The following is a 24441-nucleotide window of genomic DNA, read 5'->3' as shown; positions in this document are numbered from 1 at the left end:
CAGTCAAGTCATGCATCTCATAAACACACATATACTCAGAGTCACACACCAGTACACACAGATGCCTTCCACGGGTTTGCACCCCCTTGTAAACAAGATACCTTGTTTCAAGATATCTTTTAAATGCTCCCCTATGTGGGCGGTTCACCAGAGTACCCTGCAAGTTGCACGTCAATAAAGTATTTGCTTCCTCACTAAACATTCACGGGTCTGATGAGAAAAAGCAAAGCGGATGTGGGCCAGGATGAATTCTGTCTGAATCCTGGGTTACAGGGGTAAGGGGCACAGGCTGTGTAGTAGCTGGTGGGTTGGATTCAAAGAAGTGGGAGTATCTGATAAATCAAGAAGCAGTACTGAGTCAAGGTAAAACAGGCTTAAGCATCACACCGCTGTAAGTATGCACATGCTTTCATAGACATATTCACAAACACACACTGACCATTGCTTCTCACAGCAGAGTTTGTGTCCTCAGCCTTGTGAGCTCTGAGGGGTTTGATCTAGCTTAGTAAGCCAGAGTAAATACCTCTGCTCCTTTTTCCTTCCTTTGGTTCAGCCCTGGAGGGTGGGGCCAGGGCAACCTTGCATGCAGGACTGATTCCAAAGGGAGATTAGTTCCCAGGACTGTTCACCTGGCCCTGTCCTACCAAGCTGGTTGTCGGAGCTGGCCTTGGTCCTGGCAGAAATCCAGCTCTCCTCTACACAGTATTCCAAAATATAACATGTGGAGAATAGAGACTAGGTAAAGTGGAATACCATGACAGGGGACAACTGGAGATGTGTGTTTGGGGAGTTTTACAGTAACTCTGGCATACTTAGAAAGGCTGCAGGTTTGGGTCAGAAGAGGTGTTATGGGGTCTGTGGGGCGGAGTCAGGTGTCATCTCTGAATCAGATTCACTCTTGCCACAACTTTAGCTCTTCCAGGGCTTGGCCAGTCTTTGGGTATGAGCTGTGCCGGGTGGTATTTTTAAATGTGCCTGGAATTTAATTTATCAATATTAAACTGATAAATGTATTATACTGACTGACTGATGACACAGAGATCAATGCTGTTGAAAGAATTTATTACTCCTAGTCCTTAGCAAGGGGTGGGGGTACACTGTGCCATGCAGGGCTACATGGGGAAGCACCAGGGCTGGGTAGGAGGCAGAAGGAGCAAGAAGAAAACATGGGCAGAAAGCCTGTATTACTACAGTGGTGGAAAGTTTTTAGGTGGAGACATCCCCTATCAGATAGGAAGCAAGACACAGTTTGGGGACTTGTGTTTGAAGGGTTCATAATATGATTTTCAAGCACCTGTGAAAGTCAGACCACATAGGGAGATGTAAGCAACTTTGGTGGTTAATTTGTTCTTAATTTCAAGATGCTGCATCATCAACTACAGAATATCAGGAATGATTATTACAGGTTGTACAAGACAACGTAGGGTAGGGCCTTCAGTGCTGTGAGGGCGGGAGGTATGGGGAGCATCTGCTGATGTGTGGCCCTGAAGACGTTCCCCAGAGCTACTGGTGCCCTCAAAGCAGACCAACCTTTTGGATATGATGCAGGTGACATAAATGGACTCAGACATGAAGGATTTGAAACATAACCTCTTAAAATAGTCATAGCAACTGAGGCTGTGCCAGGAGCCAAGGTGTCAGGAGAGATTAGGAGAGTGATTGCATATTAAATCATTTTAAAATATGTGGTTATTTTGTGAATAGCTTCCTCACAAATTATGATATCTATAGGGCTGGCACTGGGTCTGTCTGGTTTGTCACTGTGTCCACAGGACCAAAACTGTGCCTGGCACATAGTAAGTACCCAAGTAGATACTTGGCGACCAAAGAAATGGGGTTGAAGCAGATAAAGGCCCAATGTTGAAGGAAGGTGTCTGTCAACTTCTCAAGAGGTTTTCCTACTGTCTCTGCCCTCAAATCATGTTGCACTAGAATGGGTGGGTATGTAATGAAGGCCATTTTGGTGGTTTCTGATGGATTTAGGGAGCCAAGAAGAAGCTTTTCATTGATACACTACAATGTGCACACCTGTCCCAAGAGATGGCTCTCTTAGAACATGTGGCCCCCACCCCGCCCCCATAGAATCCTGGTCTACAGCACAAGGAGGGTGATAACTGGCCACCTTGCCTACTATGGATGCAGAAAGAAAATTCCTCTGGGGTCAGGGATGCATCTGGTTCTGCCTCTGCTTTTCAAGGATGAGGAGATCAAATTCTTCCTGGCAGAGCCACCACACCAGAAGACATCTTGCATATCAGCAATATCATGTCGGGGTCCTTTTGACATCCCTCCTGTGTGGAAGACAATGTTTTGACAATTTGAGATCAAGCTGAATACAGCTGGGTCAGGATGGGCAGAAGGAAACACAATTTTAAGTTGCTGGAATCACAACAACAACAAAAACAAAAAACAAAATAAATAATCTTTTAATCCAAAGAATATTGTTTGCTGCGATCAGTCACTAAGCTAAGTACCTACATATGTGGCAGGAAAATTCACTGAGGTATTATTTGGGTTTTGTTCATTGTATCCCTCCTCCCATCATAAGAAAGTACCTAAATCTTTGTATCCCCTAGACTTAAAGCTTTTTTAAGTGTCAAAAATAGGAATTTTCAGAAACTCTCTGTCCTAGCTTTTGTTTGTAAAAACCAGGGCTCCAAGGTTTTTTTATTTACAAGGTTTTCTTAGGTCTGTCTTACTGTTTCTTTTAGGAAGATAAGGAAAGGGACTGCCTCAGCCTGAGGCCAAGGCTAGGCAAGCTCCTTCCTTTCTTAAGAATGATGGTTGCACGCAGTAACTGTGAGAACTAGGTAGTAACCAGAGGAGAAGGAGCCAGTCGGGATGCAAAGCAAAGCCTGTGAATCATCAGCAAGTCTGCCCAAATGTGCTGAAGTGTGATGATCTCAGGGCTGCAGCCAAAGACAAGGGACCACCCACTGATCTGGAGAAGGACTGCCAACTCCAGCCCTCTGCCTGCACACATGCAGCTGGGGGAGGAGGGCAGGAGTGGGGGAGTCACTGCTAGATGCCCACAGGGGTGTCAAAAACTGTTCAAGCACCCTCCTTCTGAGAGCCCAGCTGCTTCTGGCTTAGCTCTTCTCCCTCCTGCGGGACCTAGGGCCTCACCCACTTCCCTCCTTGGGTCACTGACCTCAGGACTCCTTGGCTTGGCTAAGATTTGAGATGTGCTCAGTGTTCCCAGTTAGCTACTCCCCTTCTTCCACCTACCCTGCTTCACCTTTTTCTTTCAGTGGGTTAGGCTGCTAGCCCCAAAGAGAAATGGAAATAAAGTATCAAGCATGGGAGGAAATCAGCCAGTCAGAGTCAGATTTTAGTTCTGAAACACCACTTACTCTCTAGGGGACTCTTGGTCTCCTACAAAATCTTTCAAGGTTGTTGAAAGAAAAACTTGGAGACTTAAAATGTGAAAGAGATAACGAATGTAAACTGTCTCCCAGTGCCGACAGCAACTGCTTAGTAATGAGTAATAGTTATGACTGTTACTCTTCCTCTCTAGCAGCTCATGCGTTTGAGGGCCCTGGGGCACACAGGTTGTGCAGCCTTGCTTGGCCCCTGGTATCAGGGCTGTGCTGTCAATGCAAGATCTGGCCAGCAGAGGGCGCAGGACTCTCCTTCCGGCCCCTCCTTCCAGCTCCCTCCCAGGCCTCAGGATGGCACTGCCTTGTAGAGCTGGGAGAATTTCCCAGGGAGAAGTGGAATCTCGAGGACAGAACCCTGGTCTCGACTGGTGTGTGAAAAACCTTATTCAGATGTTTTCATAAAGACTAAAATGCAGCAGCGGTGATGCTGAGAGACATTACAAGAGGAAGTTGTGCCAAGTCGGAGCCTGAGGCACCTGTTGGGGCAGCACCGGGAACAGCTGGGATCATTCAGGACTGCCCTCCCCGTAGCTTGAAAACTCCTGTGCTTTTCACCCAGAATGCATGGGCCCTCTGTGTCTGGCACTGCCTTTCCTGTCTCGTTACCTTGGCCTGTTGTCCTCAGCTCTGCCCTTCAGCAACAGGTCTCACAGAGCCTAACTCAAATGTTTTCCCGGAAGCCCTCTCTCTGGATGACTCCCTGTAGCTGCTTCTTCTTCTCCTTCTCCTTCTCCTTCTCCTTCTTCTTCTTCTTCTTCTTCTTATTATTATTATTATTATTATTATTATTGGTGGTGGAATTCGGTTTATTTATTTATTTATTCATTCATTCATTCATTTATTTATTTAATAGAAGTACTGGGGATTGCACCCAGAACCTCAAGCATGCTAAGCATGCGCTCCACCACTGAGCTATACCCTCTCCCTCCCCACCTCCTGGCCTTTTTAACCCTCAAGTGAGTCCCTGAGCTGGAGGATCCAGGCCCCTCTTGCCTGGCTTGTGAAAGCCCACATCTGAAGCCAAGTGTAACCATCCAGGGAGACCCAGCCCATGAGGCGTGCTCTGCCCTCCCCAGCGTAAGCCCCAGGTTCTGGAAGGCTGGTCCTCTCCCTGGTTTCTTTTCTCTGCCCGACATCCCTGCCTGCTCTAGCTTCAACCAGTCTGTCTTCTCAGCCCACTCCCTCTTTATTTAATTACCCCAAGAGAAGGGCCTTCTATGTGGGCAGGGAGTATGTGGGCAGGAGCTCAGCACAGGAGCATGTCTGCAGAGCAAAGAAATGCAGAGAAAAGAAGGTCTTGGTTGAGGGGAGATGGCAATCTCCTCAGCCACAGGGGAGGGACTGAGCCAGTCCCCAAGGACTAAGTGACTGGCTGCATGTGTGTCAGAGCCAGGGGTGTGGAGGTGGAGCCTGTTCCACGACCCTCACAGCACCGCTAGTGAATGCTGGGTTTCCCACGTAAAGCGCTGCTGTTTTGCGGACCTGCAAGCTACCTGGAAAAGGCAGCACCTTACACAGCAGGTTATGTGGCTGTGCATTAGGCACCTTGTGCTCTTCTCTTTAGTTCTTTCCCCTGAACATTTACTGAAGTGTTGTTTAAACATTCCCCTCTTATCACAATCGTGATATAGAATATTGAAAGAGGGATCATGTGCCCACCCTTGGCAGTAGCGTGGGTGACGGAGACTTCCCCAAGGGAAAGGTAAATAGTCAGAAGCCACAGGAGTCAAGCAAGTGGGCCATTACCTCCCCTGAAAGACACACACACACACACAAAACCCCAAACTGACAACCTTGGCAGGTCAAGACTTGAGTCCAAGATACACAACAAGTTTATACTGTGTAGCCCAGGGAACTATATTCAATATCTTGTAGTAACCTATAATGAAAATGAATACGAAAATGAATATATGTATGTATATGCATGACTGACACATTATGCTGTACACCAGAAATTGACACAACATTGTAAACTGACTATCCTTCAATTTAAAAAAAAAAGACTTGAGTCCAAAAGGCAGCTTCCCTGAGGACTGAGCCTGGCCCTACATCAGGACCTCTGGCATTTGCCTCCTTAACCGCTTAGGTTTCTGTCTTGTTCTGGGACAACAGTCTCTGTCTCTTTCCTCTGGCTACTCACATTGACTCTGCAGTTCCCTCCTTGCTTTAATCTAAAGTCCCCCTGATATCTTGTAATACCCTTTAATGTAAAGGAACATATGTATCTACATGAGTGAATGGGACATTACGCTGTACACAAGAAATTGACACATTGTGATTGACTGTACTTCAATTTTTAAAAATAAATAAATAAGTCCCCGAGTTTCTCGGCCCTCAGCAATCCCGTTCTCTCCAAATGTTGGCTTAATCCCTGGCAGAGATAGAATTTCCTGATTTTGAAAAATGAGCTTTGACCCTCTCAGCATTGCCTTTTCATCCCCTCCTCCCTCCTCCTGGGCTCATGATATGTCCCCCTTCTCCACTGAATCTATTCCTCGGCTTCCATCTTCTTGCAACAATGTACACCCACCAACGCCCCAGCCCTCGCCTCCTATCACCTATCTGCACTTAGAGGGGAGAAGTATGAGCAAGGTACCTGGATGATGAACAACACAGAGGGCACCTTGAAACTATAAGCAACTCAAGATGCCTTGAGCATAAAGAAAAGATAGAAAATAAGAAATGAGAGTAGTGTGGAGAGTGGTTTGAGAAACTGTCAGAGAAAAGGACAGGCGCCAGACCCTTAGAATATAGACAAGTAAAAGGGCAGCTGCAAGACATGTAACTGTGAGAATTAGCGCAATGAGAGATGCCAGTGTTACAGAAGTACATGGCTTAGGAGGCACCTATCCCAGAGGGGTGGGGTTAAGGAAAGCTTCTCAGGGGAGTAATGACTTCCACCCACAACCACTGTCCAGAAGGTAGTCCTAAAGCCACACTCAGCTGCAAAGAAAGTCTAGGAAATACATCTGTTATCTGGTTATCATGACATTTCCTTTTCATCTATAACCATTCCCTTCTACTGACTTGAGTCTCTACTCCCATCAAAAGCTAGAACACACCACACAGTGCTGGGTTCTATACATCCCTGTCTTGTCTCAGGAAGCTTGCCTAGTAATTCTCAATCTCTCTCCCTTTCCTTCTCTCTCTCTCTCTCTCTCTCTCTAGCATCTGCGGTCTCCTCTATACATTGCTGTATAACAAACCATCTTGACTCCTAAAATTTCCATCTGCCTCCCAAAAATGTTCCAGGCCCTCCATCTCAAAAAAGAATATTTCATTCCACATCCCCCTCTAGTTATGACTCTCTTTCCTTAATAACTGTTCTTCTAAAAGACTGGTCTAAAGTGACTTGCTCCATGTTCTCCAGTCACGTGCAGCGTTAGGGACACCAGATCTGCCTTCTGCCTCTACAACTTCATCAAGATGGCCCATTCCATGGCCGAGGGTCTCCAGGTCACTGAATTCAGAGCACACTTCTCAGTCCTCATTCTCCTTGTTCCAGGAGCAGCATTTGAATCCATTCAGCGCCTCCCCTCCTGCTTGTATAATGCCTTGCCCTCCTTACTCTCCTCCCACCCCTCTGCTCCTTCTTGGTCTCTTGACAGGCTGGTCTTTCTCCATCCAGCCTTGAAATAATGGTCTTTTGCAGACTTCTGGCATGGATTCTCATTTCTTCTTATTCAACCTTCTCTCATTAATTCTATGGTTTACATTCATTCTTGCACAGCCTGTATATTCAGCTTCCTACTGGAATTCCTGCTTAGATGTCTAAGAGGCATCTGAAACTTAACATGTCCAAACTAGGCTGGAGTCCCTGGTAAAAGCTGCTGTATGATAGCCACAATTTTCCCTATGAAGTGAGAGGCCATGTGATTCGTTGTGAGTGAAGGATGGTGTGTGTGTTTGTGTGTGTGTGTGTCTGTGTGTGCACATACGTGTGGGTACAAACATATATGCCAGGGTAAGAGATGAAATTAGAGATTTTTTTTTCATTCCCAAATCTCTCCCTTTATTATCATAATTAACCTTTATTTGGAAAGCAAGCAGTAATAACTATTCAGACAGCAGCATTACATTATTACTTTCAGGCAAAAGAGGGGGAAGGACTTTCAAGTTCAAATAGGCACTGAAAGAGACAAACTCTAGTTCCCAGGAAGGCTGACCTTCTATAGCCAGCACTAAATTAGTGCTAGAAATTAGAGATTTTGAGTAAAGAAAATTTGGGGGAAAAATATAAAATGAGAAAAAGAAAGTGGCCAGGTAACAGTAAAACTTACACTCAATCTGAGAAGCAGCATACTAGGAACACCTGAATTCTGGTTTTCCAAATCCCTGGCTTTGAGTTATAGCTTTTTTACCTAGTAGCTTTGTGGCTTTAGGCAAGTTCCTAACACTCTCTGAGCCAGTATTTTCATTTAAAATAATGATCAATAATATTGTACCTAAATTTGTAGTTCTTTGTGAGGATTAAAGGTAATACGCTTGGAATATAGTAGTAGGTGATTATCCAACAATGCCTATCCAGTTACCAAAAACATTATTCAGTTTTAATCTCATCCTTCTCCCTCACTTTCCACATACAGTCTCTAAATTATGTCTCTCTACCTTCTAAATATCTCTCAGATCCATCTTCTCCACTACCTCCATGACTTTAGTTCAAGCTACTGTCATCTTTCACCTTAATTACTGTCATGGACTCCATGGTTCCACTCCTTAAGTTGCCCTCCACACCAGTGGCCACTACAATCTTTCCAAATCTTTCTAAATCTTAACAAATTTCCAATGCCCCTCCTTCTTCCTTGCATGACTTGCAAGTGTCTACATTTGCTATCTCCTGAGATGAGACGTGTGTTACCTTTGATGGCTACTGTAGAAAATTACTGTGAATTTGGTGGCTTAAACAACATTCGTGTAGTAGCTCACTGGCTGGGTTCTTTGCTCAGGGAGGGTATCATCAGGCTACTGAAGTCAGAGTGTCAGCCTGAATAAATTCTCTTCCAGAGGCTCTGGGGGAAAATCTGCTTCCAGGCACATTCTTGTCATTAGCAAGATCTTAGTGGTTGTAGGACTGAGGTCCTTATTTTCTTGCTGGCTGTCAGCCATAAATGGCTTTCAGCTAAAGGCCACTCTCAGGTATTTGTCCTGTGCCCTCCTCCATCCTCAAGCCAATCAGCCATCCTCATTCCTTGCCTCCTGGCCCTCTCTATCTTCAAGCGAGCAACAGTGTATCAAATTTTGTTCTTAAGATCTCTCTGACTTCCTCTTCTGCTGCCAACCAGAGAAAACTCCTGGCTTTTAAAGGACTTATGTGATTTAGTTAGGACTAGTTGTATAATATTGAGGTCACTGATTAGCAACATTAATTACATCCACAAAATCCCTTTTGCCATAAAACATAGGAGTAGTATCTCATCATATTCACAGGTTCCACCCACACTCTAGAGAAGGAGATCGTACAAGAGTGAGAGTCATTGGGGGTCATCTTGTAATTCTGCCTATCCAGGAGGGGAAGCCAGGAAAAACACCCCTGGGAAACACTGAGACCTCAAGCTGAGATCAGAAGAGTGAGTAGGAGTTAATTAGATAAGGAAAGAAATCTTCCAGAGAGAATGTGCAGAAACTATGTAACTGGAGGACATACATTCCCAAAATGGACTAAGGAAGGACAGTGTGTCTTCAGTGGAGAGAACAAGGAGTAGTGACTTGAAACACTGGTTAGAAAGTTCAGTAGGAGCCAGGCCATGCAGGCTTCATAGACTCTGTAAAAAGTCCTTCTTTATCCCCCAAACAAGGTCAGAAGAGTAGCATAATCAGACTTGTATTTTGAATATATCACTCTGGCTATAAGGTGGAGGGTGGATATAAGGGGGCATCATCAAAATGTGGTGGACCACTTAGGAGGCTGGGAGAATAGTACAAGAAACAGTGGGGCAATGTCAGTGGAGATAAAAGCAGACTGATTCAAGGAATGCTCAGTAGCTAAAATCAACAGCACTTCATGATTAATTGAACATGGGAATGAGGCTGTTATGTTCCCCAGGAAGCAGACTCTAAGAGATTACTGGGGAGGATGTTTACTAAGGAGCGCTCCTGGAGTCAACACCTGTGTAAGAGAAAGGATGGAAAAAAGTGAGATGGGGCAAAGGGAGAAGTTGAGCAGTCCCAGTAAAGACCTCAGTCAACCCTATGAGGAGCTGTGAACATCTTTCAGGGTTGTCCTCTCTTGGGGTGAGAGAGCTGAACCTTTATACTTCTCTGCTGATCAGTTGTTGGGTACAGATGCCCAAGGAAGGGAATATGACCTTAGATGAGCCAGATTTCTTCAGCCCAGGCAACACCCAAAGGGGCTGACAGTTGAGAACTATCTTTCAGCAGCATTCTCAGTAGAGAAGGAGAAAAAAATCTTCATTTTTGAAGGAGTCTGGGCTTTTTGTTGCAGCCTTCACCACAGGGGTGCAGGCATATAAGGGAGTAAGGCATTCAGGATGATTCCTAAATTTCTTTTTTTTTTTAATTTTTATTGAAGTGTAGTTGTTTTACGATGTTAGTATCAGGTGTACAGCAAAGTGATTCAGTGATACATATACATACATATTTTTTTTCTTTTCAGATTCTAAATTTCTGATTTGTGCATCTTGGTGGATGCACTTATGACCATATGTTGTAATCATTGGCTTACCTGTCATTTTCCCTCACTTGAGTAGTAGTTACTCAGGCACAAACTGTCTTGGACAGCTGGTGTACCAGCCCTATACGTGGCACATACTTTGCTGAATAAGTGAATGGCTGTCTACTTCTCCTGTTCCACTCCTTTCTTCCCTACGTTTCCTTTGCTTCCCCACCCCCACACCTTACCATCATCCAATGTGAGAAAAGTCCAGCAGGTTATCCGAAGTCTCACCTGTGCTGGAGCTGAATAAACAGCACAGCAGGCTGCTCTAGTGGGAAGGCAGGCAGTGCCAGGAGAATGGGGGGGGGGGGGGTGACGACATTCCCTCTGATCTCAGGCTTAAATCCTCCTTCAATGTCCCATCCCCTATAAACTCAGTGCTAGCTGGACCAGGTCCTCTCCAAAACTCTGATTGGATAGGACTCTTTGAATTCCCATAAACTCAGACCTCATTCCCAGTCTAACCTGCTCTTTAGCTGATAACTCCCACCTCTGACAGCTACTGCTGGAGGCCAGAGAATGGAATTTCATGTCATACTGGAGTTTCTTTGGAATGGAGAAGAATGACATCAACAGGGCTGAAATATAAGAAGAGGAAAAGTGCTACCCAAGGAGCTGAACTCACTGCAGTCTTGCGCATGCCCCCTTCGGTTTTGTTCCCGCTGCGCCCCAGTGCTCCTGCGCCCTTTCAGCTCGCTCCCGTGGGAACCTGACCTCCTACACAGGCTGCTCCACCTGCGTTGAGAGCAAACAGGGAGTGTGTCGGGTGAGGGTGGGCGCTGCCTGGAGACCACAGAGAAAGCTAGCCGCCTCCTCCCCGGTTGTGCCTGCGCTGGGCTGGGAACTGAACCGTACCCCACCCTCACCCCACCCCAACCCTGTTTATCCCAGGCACCGCTACCCCGGTCAATACCCAAGTCACTCTTCCTCCAGGCAGCCCTTTCCCTTGCCAGAGTTCCCCAGGCAAAAATGGTGCCCCTTCCTCATCTTTTTCCGCTGCGGAGGGTTCCTTGGGCGCTTTGGGTGGAAGCCTGGGTGTTGGGCCTGAGGTAGGAGGTGGGGGTGCGGGAGCAGATGCTGGGGCTACCCCAGCCCCGCGGCGAGGAGTTGCAGGCAACTACCAGTGATGGTGTCGCGGACACTGGCAGCCACTGCGGCATAGGCATGGTACGGTGCCCGCAGCGCTCTGCGAGGGCTAAGGCACCAGCGCTGCAGCCAGTGACCCCGCACGCGCCCCCGACCCGGCTCAGTTGCCACCTCCAGGTTCCCCGACCCACCAGGGGAAGATGCTAGACCCCCCGGCGGCCGCGCCCACCCGTCTTACGCTCCCTCCTTCCCCTCCCCAACCACCCCTAACCCTCTCTCCAATCCCCGCCAACACACCACACACACACACACACACACGCGCGAGAATCCCCTGGAACTGGGATGGTGATGAAGGGGAGTAGGCGGGAAGGCAATCTCGAAGAGAAGACTGGAGAGGTCTAGGAAGGGGGCGAGCCTGGAGGACAGTCACACCAGTGTGGGGGAGTGGGGGACGGGGCGGGGGCGACTAAGTCCTGAGCGGGAGAGAGGGGCGGAGAGTCACCTGGCGGGACAGCCGCGGACCCGAGCCTGGGAGGGACGCGAGCCTAGGCGGGGCGATCAGAGGAGGAGCCGAGGGACAGGGGCCAAGGTTGGGGGCGGGGACCAGGCGGGGCGGGAGCCTCAGCGGGAATCGCGGCGCGAGCAGGTGGAGCCGCAGCGGGAGCCCGCCCGGCCGTGCGGAGGGAGGCGGCGGCTGGGCCGGGGCCATGGAGCTGCTAAAGCTGAACCGGAGCGTGCCGGGGGGATCCGGACCCGGGCCGGGGGCTTCCCTGTGCCGCCCAGGGGGCCTCCTCCAGAATGGCAGCGGCACCGGCAACCTCACCTGCGAACCACCACGCATCCGCGGAGCCGGGACACGAGGTGGGTGCCTCCCTAAGCCCCCTCTACAAGCTCCTCCTTGCTGCATCCCGCAACACCCACAGATGCCCCTGCTGCCACCTCAAACGCCCACACTCTCCCTGCACAGTTCCTACCCCCTCAGTCCCCCAACAGCCCCCACCCCGACACATTGGTCCCCCACAGCTCCTAAAATTCCATCGCAGCTTCACACCGCCTTGTCAGAGCCCTTTTACACCCTGGTCTCCTGATCACCCCCAGAGCTCCTGGTCACCCCTAAACACAGCACCCTGCCCAACACACAGCCCTCTCCTCCACACATACAATGGGAAGGCAAGGAGCTCCTCTAGCCAGTCCTTCCAGGTTTCTCTTTGCCCTTTGCATCCAGTTCATGGAGCCACAATGGGGAAGGAAAGAAAGGAAGACAAGACTAGGGGGAAAGAAGGGGACTGGTTGTGGGGAGGGAGCACTCTGGAAGGCCTGGATGGGAAGTTAGAGTTATTGTCGTCTGTGTCCCTCACCTCAGCCCCTATCCTTCCCCAAAGAGATCCCCTAACTGGAGTTAGGCTGGACACTAGACTGGGAGCTGTTCTCTAGAGCTGCCTGTCCCTTTCCCTCACCTTCAAATCCCCTTGCCTCTCAAGTTGGAGTTCTCATGACCCTAAATCCACTTTCTTTCACTGTCTCCAAACATGTCTCCAACTCCCTTCCAAGCCACCTCTCCAACCTGCCTCTCCTTAGGTTTCCTGCCCAGAGCCTGGCTGCCCCATTCATCACCCTATCCCTTTGTGCGACCTTCCCCTCCAACCCCCAGACTGCTTCCACTCACCCAGTCCCCAAAATGACTCTCACTTCTCCCATCAGCCAACATCCACATTTTCTTGATGACCTAGCTCAAGTCATATTTTTCCCTTTCCCATACCTTTTCTTTCCTTCTTTCCTGGTTACTAGTCACCTGCTATTGTAGTCCCTGGGCTAGGTGCTGGCTACACAGGGATGAGTTAGACCCAGTCTGGACCCTCACCCCCAAGGTCTCCAGCAGGGAGACAAAACCAATAGGAAAATCACAGTCAGTGTGGGAAGTCCCACAGGAGGGTCCAAATTGTGAGCACCCAAAGGAGAAGGAGTCTGAAAACTTCACAGAGGGAACCTTGAAGCTGGAGTTTAGAAGGTAAACAAGCAAGAAGTGGGATTCCAGGAGAGGGAACAGTGCTAAGCAGAAGAAAATTACTCCAAGTTCAAGAAGGGGAAGTGTGAATAAGTTGTAATTCAATATTTATTTAGCCCACAAAATATTACATGCTTTCTCATATCAGTTGGCACACCCCTCTTGTTGTTTACATCTAGGTTCTTTCATTCAACAAGTATTTTTGAATCAGAGGTTGTGCTAGGCACCAGGAACGTGAGTAGAACAAAACTGACACAGCTCCTACTTCGTGGAGCTCACAGTTTAATGGGGGAGAGAGGCAAGTAGGCAGGGAATTGCCAGAGAAAGTGGGAAGTGCCTTGAGGGGGGGCGTGGGAACACGGAAGAGGAGCCCCTCTGGCCTAGCCGAGCCTTGGAAATCAAAGTTGACCTCCTGAGGAGGTGAAGAGTGAATTGAAATAAAAATTCTAAAGCTAAGGGAAAGCCAGCCAAGTGAAGGAGCAAAAAAAGATAAAAAGCATCTCAAACAGAGAAACAGCATATGTAAATGCCCAGAGTGTAAATCCATGGCACTTTTGTTCGGTGTGTCATAGTTTCTGTGTTCCTGAGACATGTACCATCAGAGAGGAATAACGAACATTCAGAATGCGGACCAGCCTAGGGGTTTCCAGAGAGCCTTCTGGACCTAAGGGGTGTGGATTTTATCCTGAGGGCAATGGGAATTACTGAGAGGTTCAGTAGTACTGCCAGGATTAGTTCTGTAGTGTAGAGGATGGAGTGGAGGACAAGAGGTGGGGGAGGAGGGTACTTTAAAAGGCTACTAGATTACACTGGTCCAGGTGAAAGATGATGCTGGCTTTGACGAAGGTACTGGCAGTGGAGATGGAGAGAATTGGATGGATCTGAGAGGCACTTCTGGAAGTCGAATCAACAGAACTTGATGATTTATTAGAAATGGAGAGGGAAGAAGAGGTCAAGGTATGGCATCCAGCTTTCTGGCTTAGACGGTCAGATGGGTGTTGGTGCTATATGATGAGAAGGATAACGAAGGAACAGCAACAGGTTTGAATGAGGAGATTTTACGTTCCATTCGGAACCCACTGAGTTTAAATGCCAGTGAAATATACTGGTGGAGTTGCCCAGGTAAGCTTTTGAATCCGAGGCTCTGGAACACAGGGGAGAGGTAAGAGCTGGAAATACAGCCTTGAAAGCTGTTTGTCTAGAGGAGATAGTGGAAGCCATGGGAATAGGTTAAATCATACAGAGATTGTGTCAGATAAAAAGAAATGGGATTCTGAGACAGGACCCTGAGGAAGACCAATTTTTAAAAAGCCAAGCAGAGGAAAGAGAGTCCATGAAGGAGACCAGACAAAGCTGTCAGAGAGACAAGAAAGCAAGGAAAAAATGAAATTTCCAGCAGGGTGGGATAAGTGATGGCAAATTCTGCCCATGTAAGTCAGATAAGGACAGAACAGCATCCTTCGGATTCAATAACAGGAAGTCCTTAGGAGGCATTGTGGGTGTTACCGCCTGACTAGGTAGGTTGACTTTTGGGCTGTGGGGAGGGGTCATGAGAAGTGACCCATGGTGTGCAGACAAAACTTTCCAGAAGTTTGATAGGGAGACAGACAAAGAGAGAAACAGGATTGTGCTAGCAATAATAACATAGGGTTGAGGAAGGGTGTGTAGGGTGTGTGTGTGTGTGTGTGTGTGTGTCTATTTGGCTTTGGGGGGGAGTGTGTGTAGTAGCCATAAGAACTTTTTAAATGCTGATGGGGAATGGGCCAAGAGAGAGGGCGGTGGGAGTGCAGGAGATAGTGGGGATGGTTTGTGGAGTCACAGCCCTTGAGAAAGCAGACTGTGCAGCAGCACAGAGCCCAGGTGCAAGAACTGGCCTCCGTCATCCAGCTGTTGCCGCCCACACGCGTCTGGATGTTAGTTAGGCAGGCAGGCAGAGGTCACCTGCGGAGAATCGGTTAGCCACACTCACTCAGATGTCCCCCCCACTGATGCATGGTACCCAGGCTCACTCCAGTGTTACCAGCAGAAATGTGGGTGTTCCTCACATTACTCTGATATAATCCACATAGGCTTGAATGTTACCCCTGTTCACTCAGAAGCTACCCACAGAAAAACACCCACTTTAATACTGCCCACAGTCATGTGGATACTACTCATCCTTCAAACACGCTCTTTTTCATTTTGTTATTGTCTGCACACAATCAAATATTAGCCGTGCTCACTTCAGTAACCTTTCTCCGGATACTACCCATAAAGTCATAGACATTAGTCTTACATAATCAGATATTACCCACAAAGACTCAGACATTACAGATTTTCACTCAGGCTCTCAGTTGTTTTCCTCAATCAGATTGACATCTTAATCTGTTAATTTAATGTCTCTTATCCACACTCACTTTAATATTGCCCACACATACTCACATATAACTTCTGCTCAGTCAGCCATGACAACCATCAGCCAGATGTGCCCCCGTTCACCCACAGGCCTCTGAATGGAACCCATGCTTCCTGAAGATGTTACCTACAAAATAAGATGTTGTCTGCAGACTCTTGCTCATTCAGATGTTACACTTACTCAGGTATAACCTAAACTTAAAGGCAACTCACGCTCCATCAGATATTACCTGTAGACACATAGCTGTTACCTATCTCCAGATGTTACCCCCAGAAATATGCATTACTCTCACCCACCCAGAGACCATCTCAAAGATTAAAGTGTTACCTAATGTTTACTCTCATCTTATCTACACACACACCCTGCATATTACTTCTGCTCCCTCGGTTGGTACCCACTGACGTTGGGATGTCCCCATCGCCTAGCTGTTACCCACAATCAGTTGGATGCTACCCATCCTCACCACACAGGCATGGGTACCACTTTGATGTCTGTGTGCATGAGGACCAGATCCAACACACCAGTGGACAGCAGGACTTGAGGCTTTCAGTAGCCTCAGTGTTCTGTGGAGTCCTTTCTTTAAAAAGCCTGGTTTTCAGGGGTAAAGGGGATAGGAAGGGATAAATTGGGAATTCGAAATTTGTACCTCTTGGGGAGTGACGGAAATGATAGCTGTCTTGATTGTGGTGGTGGTTTCATTGGTGTCTACATCTATCAAAATTCATCAAATTGTACATCTGAAATATGTGTAGTTTACTGTACAGGAATCATACGACAATAAAGGTGTTAAAAAAATTTTTTTAAATAAAATGGTGCAACCACTGAAAAAAAAAAAAAGAAGACTAGCTGGCACTAGCCTCAAGTTCAGGTCAGAGCTGGAATGTAGTAGGAACACTAGAAAATAAATTTTTGTTGTTTTTATATCACAAAAAAATGTTAGGCTTAGTTCAGGATAGTTGCTCCTTCCACATGGGTAAAAATGCCATATTGCTTCTCTTTAGGATGTGTGACCATATTTCTATCGGAACTAATGAAAATGTCATTAGCAATGAATATTTAATTGAAAAATTATAATCTAGAGAAACAGATCCTAAGTTAAAATGGTAAGTACAGAATGAAATTTCTTAAATATGTGTATATATACTATCATCACTAAAAACCAAATGTATTCATAATGACTGAGTGTTAGAAAATTCATGAATTATTCATTTATTCATTTATTCAAAATACTCATTGAATGCTTTTTATATGTAAGACGTTCTGGACATTTGAGATGCATTCTGCCCTCTTGGAACTTACGTTCCATCTAGAAGGGGGGAGATATTATATAGATAGATAAATAGAGAGAGAGAGAGAGGGAGATACAATAAATATAATAAATGAACTATTCTCTTCTCCAAGATTTTTTTCATGGGCCCTTAGTAAATAAGACCTATATGCAGATCTAAATTATGTTTTACCTTCATAAGTTTTTTTCATATTAAAGCAGGAAAAAGTCTTAAGATACATTATGCCAAGATAAAACCTATAAATAAGGCAGGAAGCCTTAATAATCAATTATTCTTTTTTCCAGTTTTATTGAGATATAATTGACATACTGCACTGTATAAGTTTAAGGTGTACAGTATAATGCTTGGACTTCTATACATCATGAAATGATGGCCACAACAAGTTTAGTGAACATCCATCATCTCATATAGATACAAAAGAAGTAGAAAAACTACATATTTTTCCTTGTAATGAGAACTCAGGATTTACTCTCTCGACTTTCATAAATAACATACAGCAGTGTTAATTATATTAATAATGCTGGACGTTATATTCCTAATACTTATTTATCTTATAACTAAAAGTTTATACCTTTTGACCACCTTCATCCAATTCCCCCTCCTCCCAACCCCCACCCCTCACCACTGGTAACCGCGTATCTGATCTCTCTTTCTATGAGTTTGTTTGTTGAAGTCTAATTAACCTACAACACTATGTTAGCTCTTGATGCACAACACAGTGATTCGATATTTCTAAAAAAAAAAAAAAAAAAAAAAAAAAAGCCTGATTTTTGTTTCATGTCATTTTATCTGTATTTTTGTACCTACACTTCTCTGCCATCATCTGGACAACACAAATGCAGATCCTTTAGACCCCAGAAGCTGACTGAGTCCCCGTCTTCTGAGTCCCCTGTTCTAATTTCTGCTCTCCTCCCATCCCTGGCAAGGTGATGCCCGCAGGTATACTGTCAAGGCACTAGTGGTGGTAACCAGGAGGTCCATCTCTTATTCCTCCACCATTACCTCAGGCTGCAAGTCACTGAAGCCACCATGGTCACTCCTGTGCCACCACACAAACACACAGGGATGCATTCACACACACACACACACTCAGACACAGAGTTCCCCCTATCCTTAACATCTTGACATTTGCATTAGTGTGGTCCATCTGTTAACAATCGATGAGCCAATATTGATACATTATTAACTAAATTCCATAGTTGACATTAGGGTACACTCTTTATGTTGTGTTTTATGGGTTTTGACAAATGTATAATGACGTCTATGTACCATTACAGTATCATACAGAATAGTTTCACTGCCCTGAAAGTCCCCAATGCTCCACCTATTCATCCCTCCCTCCCTCTCCCCAGACCCCTAGCTCTAAGATCACTTTTGATAAGTCTTTTTCACATCTACTAACTGTTCAACAGCAAAGACTTGAAGAGACAGTGGTGGCTGGAAATAAGGTAACAGCTGGAAATGCCCAGTAAAACAGCAAAGCATTGTTCAATTGCTGGTCATTTTTACTGGGACTTTGTCTTCTAGTTTTCAGGGGTCCCCTGCAGGTTGGGGGCTTCATAAGAGTGGGCCTAGTCCCATCTCTCAGCTCCACCACAGTTAGCCAAGTTCAAGGGCACGCACATGGTCCACATTAGTCAGCTGAATGAATGAGAAATATGCTTTTCACACTTTACAGTGCTGTACCAACTTGAGGCCTGGTTATTGAATCAAGAACCAGTTGAAGAAAAACATCCAGAAGAGGATGTGAGAGAGATGATAGAATTAGAGAGATTAAGGGGTGAGGGACGAGAGTGGGGAGGGGTGTTGGACAGGGACAAGACACAAACAGTGTGAGACAGACCACCAGCTCTATTTTGGGGGGTCCAAGGACCTCTCTGATTCCCCTCCCAAAGGTTCTTTATTTCTCACACACACACACCCCTCAAATTGTAACACATAAGATTTCCATAAGCCTTTCCTGCAGAGAGGGGCCCAGATTCTAAAAAGACACAGATGATTTGTATAGAATAGTAAAAGTAACACATCTCAAATCACAGCCTGTCCATTGACTACCTTCCTCCCACCACCCAAAAGATCCTCCAACACGGATCTCCAAAGAGAGAGAGGCAGCAAGGAGAGAGCATGTCAGAGTTCTAGAGGCACAGACGTGAAGGATGGATGAGGGGCAGAATAGGGCCTTTGTGTGGAGAGTGACAGAGGTCCACTAAGATTCGTTAGCAAGCATGTGTTGACACCTCCTGTGGTGGTGGGACATTATTAGGGATATGCTGGAGAACAAGATGGACCTTGTCCCAGTCCTCAAGAGTTCATGGTCCAGCGGGGGAGATAGAAAATGGACATAATACTACAGTGAGAAATGCCATGTTAGAGTTTAGGGAAAGGGAGGGGCAGCACAATGAATGACAGAGAAGTGAGGCAGCAGTAGGAGGCAAAGCATTTTAGAGCTTTAGAGGCTGGCTTCTACTCTGATTCAGCTCTTTGCTCACTGTGTGCTCTGAGCAAGTAATATCACTGCTAAGTTCACTTAGGGGACCCCTTGTAAATAGCACTCACTTGAAACCTACAACAGCTTCTGAATAAATTGGCTATTATTATGAAAAAAACAGTTTAATTTGAGAGCTAAGCAAAAGTCAGCCAAATGGGGCTATGGAAAAGGGGGCTGCAGCTCTGGGCCATTCCCTCCCCGCAACCTGGTAGGCTCCATCCCTGCCCTCTCTCCCTCCAAGCTCTTGACTCTCTCATGCTGATGCCATGGGTATGGGTGACTAGGTTGAGTGTAATTCAATCCAACTTTTTCTGGATCTGCTTGGCTGTGATATGAAAGCCCAAAGATGAATCCTTCTCCCAATAGACAATGACACAAATGCATGGGGTCAGCCTCTGTCTAGCCCAGTGACTCTCCATGTCCCTCCTGTGAGCTCCCAGAGCTCTCTGTGTATTCCTCAACTTCACCCCTTATCACACCATGTGACAATTATCTGTTTAGACCTCTGAGTTTCCCTCTAGACTGTGAGCTCTCAGGTGCCAGGGCATTTACCGTATTTATCTCTTTGCCCCAGTGCCTGGTAGAAAGGGAGTCCTCCGTAAATGTCTGTGGAGTGAGAATGAATGTTTGGAGACAATTAAAATACAAAGCAGAAAGTAAAAACGGTTCTAACAGATGTAGGGAGAACATGCATGGGTCAGAGGAAAGGGAGATTAGCTCCAAATAAGGTGCCCAGAAAGGCCTTCCAGAAGACAGGGGCAGTCAGTCTGAGTCTTTAAAGACAACAGTGAATAGGAATTCATCAGATACAGAAAACAAGTTTGTTACTGGGAGATATTAGTTGGTTGGTATTCATGGGGAGGGGGTGGTGACACAGCACTTTAAGTTGAGAAACCAACATAAGCAAGAGAAGGAGACATGAGTGCATGTGATGCCTCCTAGAAACTGAGTCATCCAGTGGCTTAAGTGGGTGCATTGCAGGGAGAAGGTGGGGGAAGGAAGAGGGCAGTTCTGGGAGAATCTGGATGCCATGCTAAAGGATTGCAAACAGTTGAGAGCAGGTGAAGGTTTTTGTTTGTTTGGTTGGTTATCATTTTTTAAGTCAATAAAGACATGATCAGACCAGTGTTTCAAAAGGTAGTGAATGTGTGGTCAGCCGTGTAATATACTACTGAGAGGTCGAGCAGAATAGGTTGGGGGAACAAGGCACTGGATTGTAATAGATTGAGGAGTGAATGAAAAGATGCAAATAATCTTTTCGAGAAGTTTGTCAAAGAGAAGGAGGATTGGGAATAAAGCTTGAGACGAGACATGCTTTCTAAAGAAAGGGTCATTAGGCCACTTGAACCAGACTTCCAGGGGTTAGAAGGGTCAAGGATTCAAGTTCACCTTTTCCTGAGTGGGTCCTGGGCGGGGGGGGGGGGGGGGGGGGACGGGACTTGAGAAGCAGAAGATCTGGCTGGATAGTGGTGATAAGAGAGATGGAGAGCCTGGCTGAGTAGGGGCCAGACCCCCTACTGCCACCTTTCCCTTTTCCTACCCAGAATTGGAGCTGGCCATTAGAGTCACCCTCTATGCCGTGATCTTTCTGATGAGTGTTGGAGGAAATGTGCTTATCATCGTGGTTCTGGGACTGAGCCGTCGCCTGCGGACCGTCACCAACGCCTTCTTGCTCTCACTGGCAGTCAGCGACCTCCTGCTGGCGGTGGCTTGCATGCCCTTTACCCTCCTGCCCAATCTCATGGGCACATTTATCTTTGGCACAGTCGTCTGCAAGGCGGTTTCCTACTTCATGGGTAGGTGACACAACAAATCTGCCTTCCTTGCCCGTCTCCTGTCCTAAAGTCCTTGCCGGGTGTACGAGACTTTCTCCATCGGAGATGGGGAGGTCACACTGGTGAGTGTGCAGTGCAAGTTTCCTAGGTGATCCCTTCCTTTTCCCTTGCTAGGGGTGTCTGTGAGTGTGTCCACGCTAAGCCTCGTGGCCATAGCCCTGGAGCGGTACAGCGCCATCTGCCGACCACTGCAGGCGCGGGTGTGGCAGACACGCTCCCACGCAGCTCGTGTGATCGTAGCCACGTGGATGCTGTCCGGACTGCTCATGGTGCCCTACCCGGTGTACACTGCCGTGCAGCCAGCAGGGCCTCGTGTGCTGCAGTGCATGCATCGCTGGCCCAGTGCACGGGTTCGCCAAACCTGGTGAGGGTGACTATTACCCATTCCATTCCTGGGAATTCCCTTCTCAAGAATCTTCCTCCAACTGCTCTATCAATTAGCATTCCAATTCTCTTTCGGCACCCACTACCCTGGGATTTCCATTTGGGGTTCCTCCCCAGTTCTCTAGCCCTTCCCAGCCACACCCCAAATCCTACTGCTACCTCTGGGACCTGGTCACCAACCCTAGAAGCATCAGTTCTTGGGTCTTCCTCCATCCGTGATTAAAGCTGGTCAGAAACTCGTGTGATTGGTCTGTGCTCTGTCTCCAGGTCGGTACTGCTGCTCCTGCTTCTGTTTTTCGTACCGGGAGTGGTTATGGCGGTGGCCTACGGGCTTATCTCCCGCGAGCTCTACTTAGGGCTTCGCTTTGACGGTGACAGTGACAGCGAAAGCCAGAGCCGGGTCGGAGGCCAAGGAGGGCTGCCAGGTGGGGCCGGACAAGGTAGGTGAAATCCAGGAAGGGCGGGACTTTGAGAAGGGGCGGGGCCTATAGTGGGTGGGGCGGGGAAAAGTGTGAGCAGGAAGAGAGGCTGGAAATGGGGGGAAAGGGACTCTGCCATCTGTTCTGACCTCGCATCGTCTGTGCTCAGGCCCTGCCCACCCGAACGGGCGTTGCCGGTCGGAGACCCGGCTGGCTGGTGAGGACGGAGATGGCTGTTACGTGCAGCTTCCGCGCTCCCGGCCTGTACTGGAGCTGTCTGCGCTGACCGCTTCCACGCCTGGGCCAGGATCCGGTCCCCGGCCCGCCCAGGCCAAGCTGTTGGCTAAGAAGCGCGTGGTGCGGATGTTACTGGTGATCGTTGTGCTTTTTTTCCTGTGTTGGTTGCCAGTGTACAGCGCCAATACGTGGCGCGCCTTCGATGGCCCCGGTGCACATCGTGCTCTTTCAGGCGCGCCCATCTCTTTCATCCACCTGCTGAGCTACGCCTCTGCCTGTGTCAATCCCCTTGTCTACTGCTTCATGCACCGTCGGTTTCGCCAGGCTTGCCTGGAAACGTGCGCCCGCTGCTGCCCTCGGCCTCCACGAGCGCGCCCCAGACCGCTACCGGACGAGGACCCTCCCACCCCCTCCATCGCCTCACTATCCAGACTGAGCTACACCACCATCAGCACGCTGGGACCTGGCTGAGGCAGGACAGACGGATTCCTACGAGCACCGCCCATCCAGACACGCAAGAGGCACAGACCAACTGACACAACAGACTGACACCCAACAGCATGAACTAACCCCAATGCAAAGGAAAAGGTGGCTTACCTGACACAAAGGAAACAAGCCGGACCCCTACATAGGAGACGAAGCACCCTTGATAGGGGACTGAGCCTGGCACGTAGAGACATGGCACTGACCTTAGACATACACAGACCCAGCGTTTCTCGCAGTGGACAAACTACGCATTGGAAATTCTGACAGGGGCTGACCTGCGTCTCACACATATAGTAATGGCACTGAGTCTTTAACAGCTCTGGAGCCTGGCACAGGACTGACTCCTGATATGCTCCAGGTGGCCCCCAGTTTGACCTCACAGTGCCCTTCCCCAATCAGTGCTGCAAACACCAACCTGCCTAATCTCATGCTTCCCAGACCCACGGCTGTTTGGTACTGCAAAGTCCCTTCATTCCTTTCCAGTTAAATACTATGGCCCTGCCCCTCCTCCCTCACCCAACCTCTTCAAGAACTACTAAATATCTTGGCTTCCTCCTAAATTTCCTTTTGGACTCTTTTGGGGCACACGAGGAGGCACAGGATTGGGCGGAGTCCTCTCTATTGGATCCCTCCCCCTGCTGCTCACTCCTGCGCATGACCCCCTGCCAAAAAGTCCATGGTCTGAGGCTAGATGAGGCTGTGTGAACTCTCTCTGGGTGGTCATCCCAGACATTGTGTCGGACATTGTAGCTCGGAATGGGAGTGGGGGTGGGAGGTGGGGTATCCATGACACATCACAATTCTTGAGCACATTGTCCTAAAGTGATGCCCTTATTAAGGTACTTTATTAATAGATGCTTATTAAAATTTTAATGACAAGTGGAAGCACTGTATGATAAGACTCAGTTTATTCGATGTGTGTTGGAAACACCATGTGTCAGACCATGACAGGTACAGAGAAGTAATTAAAGAATAGGGCCTTTTTAACGCACTCTTCCCTGGTATCAGAACCTAGTCAAGCTTCTGCCCCATGGAAGCACCCTTACTGGCGAGCAACAAAGAGGCAGTGTGGGGTGGGGAGGCACGGGGCTGGGCCTGCCTAGGAGTCCCAGAGCCCAGCATCTCTTCTGCCTGTAAGACTGATGCAGCTCTAGAGAGAGGCAGAGACAGCAACATCACCCCTGGACACACTCAGTGACAAACAGGGAAGAGCAGATGACCTCACCAAGGGGAAACACACGGATGCTCAGAGGCATAGTATGCTGGGAGAGGGCTCCTTGACACTTCATCTTGTAACAGATGGGGAAACTGAGACCCAGAGCAGCAAAGTAAACTGCTCAAGGTCGTACAATAAATTAGAGCAAGACAGAAATAATCCTATTGTAAGTAGACACAGCTAGAGGTGGGAAAGAAACCATATCCATCAGGGGGTGAACCCAAGTTTTGCAGGGCCTGGAGCTTATAAAATTGAGTGCCCCCTTTTTTAAGAAAAACATACAAAATTATATACAAAATTGCTAGGACACTGCCCAGGACCTTGGAAGAAAACTGTGCAAGTGAGGAGCCCTGAAATGTAAGCCTCATTAGCTTCACAGCCAATAATACCTCTAAAATCCACCCACTAACTACTCTGGACAAAGGCTGGATGGAGTGAAGGGCAGTGAGAAAGGAGAGTGGTCTGCTGTTTACCAGTGCTGAGGCTGCTCCCATCCATCCTTTCTACAGGGCTCTGGGCTGCAAGAGGCAGGAGGAAGGAAGAAAAGG

The 24441-nt window shown here is 47.6% G+C and overlaps 1 protein-coding gene and 1 long non-coding RNA gene across 3 annotated transcripts; one reads left to right on the top strand and one right to left on the bottom strand.

The window, feature by feature from the left end:
* Positions 1-1078: 1078 nt before the first annotated feature.
* LOC116666460 lies at positions 1079-16140 on the bottom strand. The gene is made up of 3 exons (XR_004323334.1): positions 15566-16140; positions 10679-10788; positions 1079-2291 (listed from the first exon to the last, which is right to left on the bottom strand). It is a non-coding gene; the product is annotated as an uncharacterized LOC116666460 (long non-coding RNA).
* On the top strand, positions 11743-23794 carry CCKBR (cholecystokinin B receptor). Of its 2 annotated transcripts, XM_032489169.1 has the most exons (6): positions 11896-12000; positions 16541-16642; positions 20861-21112; positions 21266-21515; positions 21803-21975; positions 22124-23794. In XM_032489169.1, the coding sequence occupies exons 3-6, from the start codon at positions 20908-20910 to the stop codon at positions 22660-22662; spliced, it is 1167 nt and encodes a 388-aa protein (XP_032345060.1). In that variant the 5' UTR covers positions 11896-12000; positions 16541-16642; positions 20861-20907; the 3' UTR covers positions 22663-23794. The 2 variants fall into 2 exon arrangements, with proteins under 2 accessions (XP_006185733.2, XP_032345060.1); XM_006185671.3 differs by lacking the exon at positions 16541-16642 and having other exon boundaries at positions 11743-12000; positions 22124-23791.
* Positions 23795-24441: the final 647 nt, after the last annotated feature.

This window comes from Camelus ferus, chromosome 10 (genome assembly GCF_009834535.1).
Source record: "Camelus ferus isolate YT-003-E chromosome 10, BCGSAC_Cfer_1.0, whole genome shotgun sequence".
In the NCBI taxonomy this organism is placed as follows: Eukaryota; Metazoa; Chordata; class Mammalia; order Artiodactyla; family Camelidae; genus Camelus; species Camelus ferus.
Note: the sequence above shows the minus strand (reverse complement) of the source record. Positions and strands in the feature narration are given on the sequence as shown.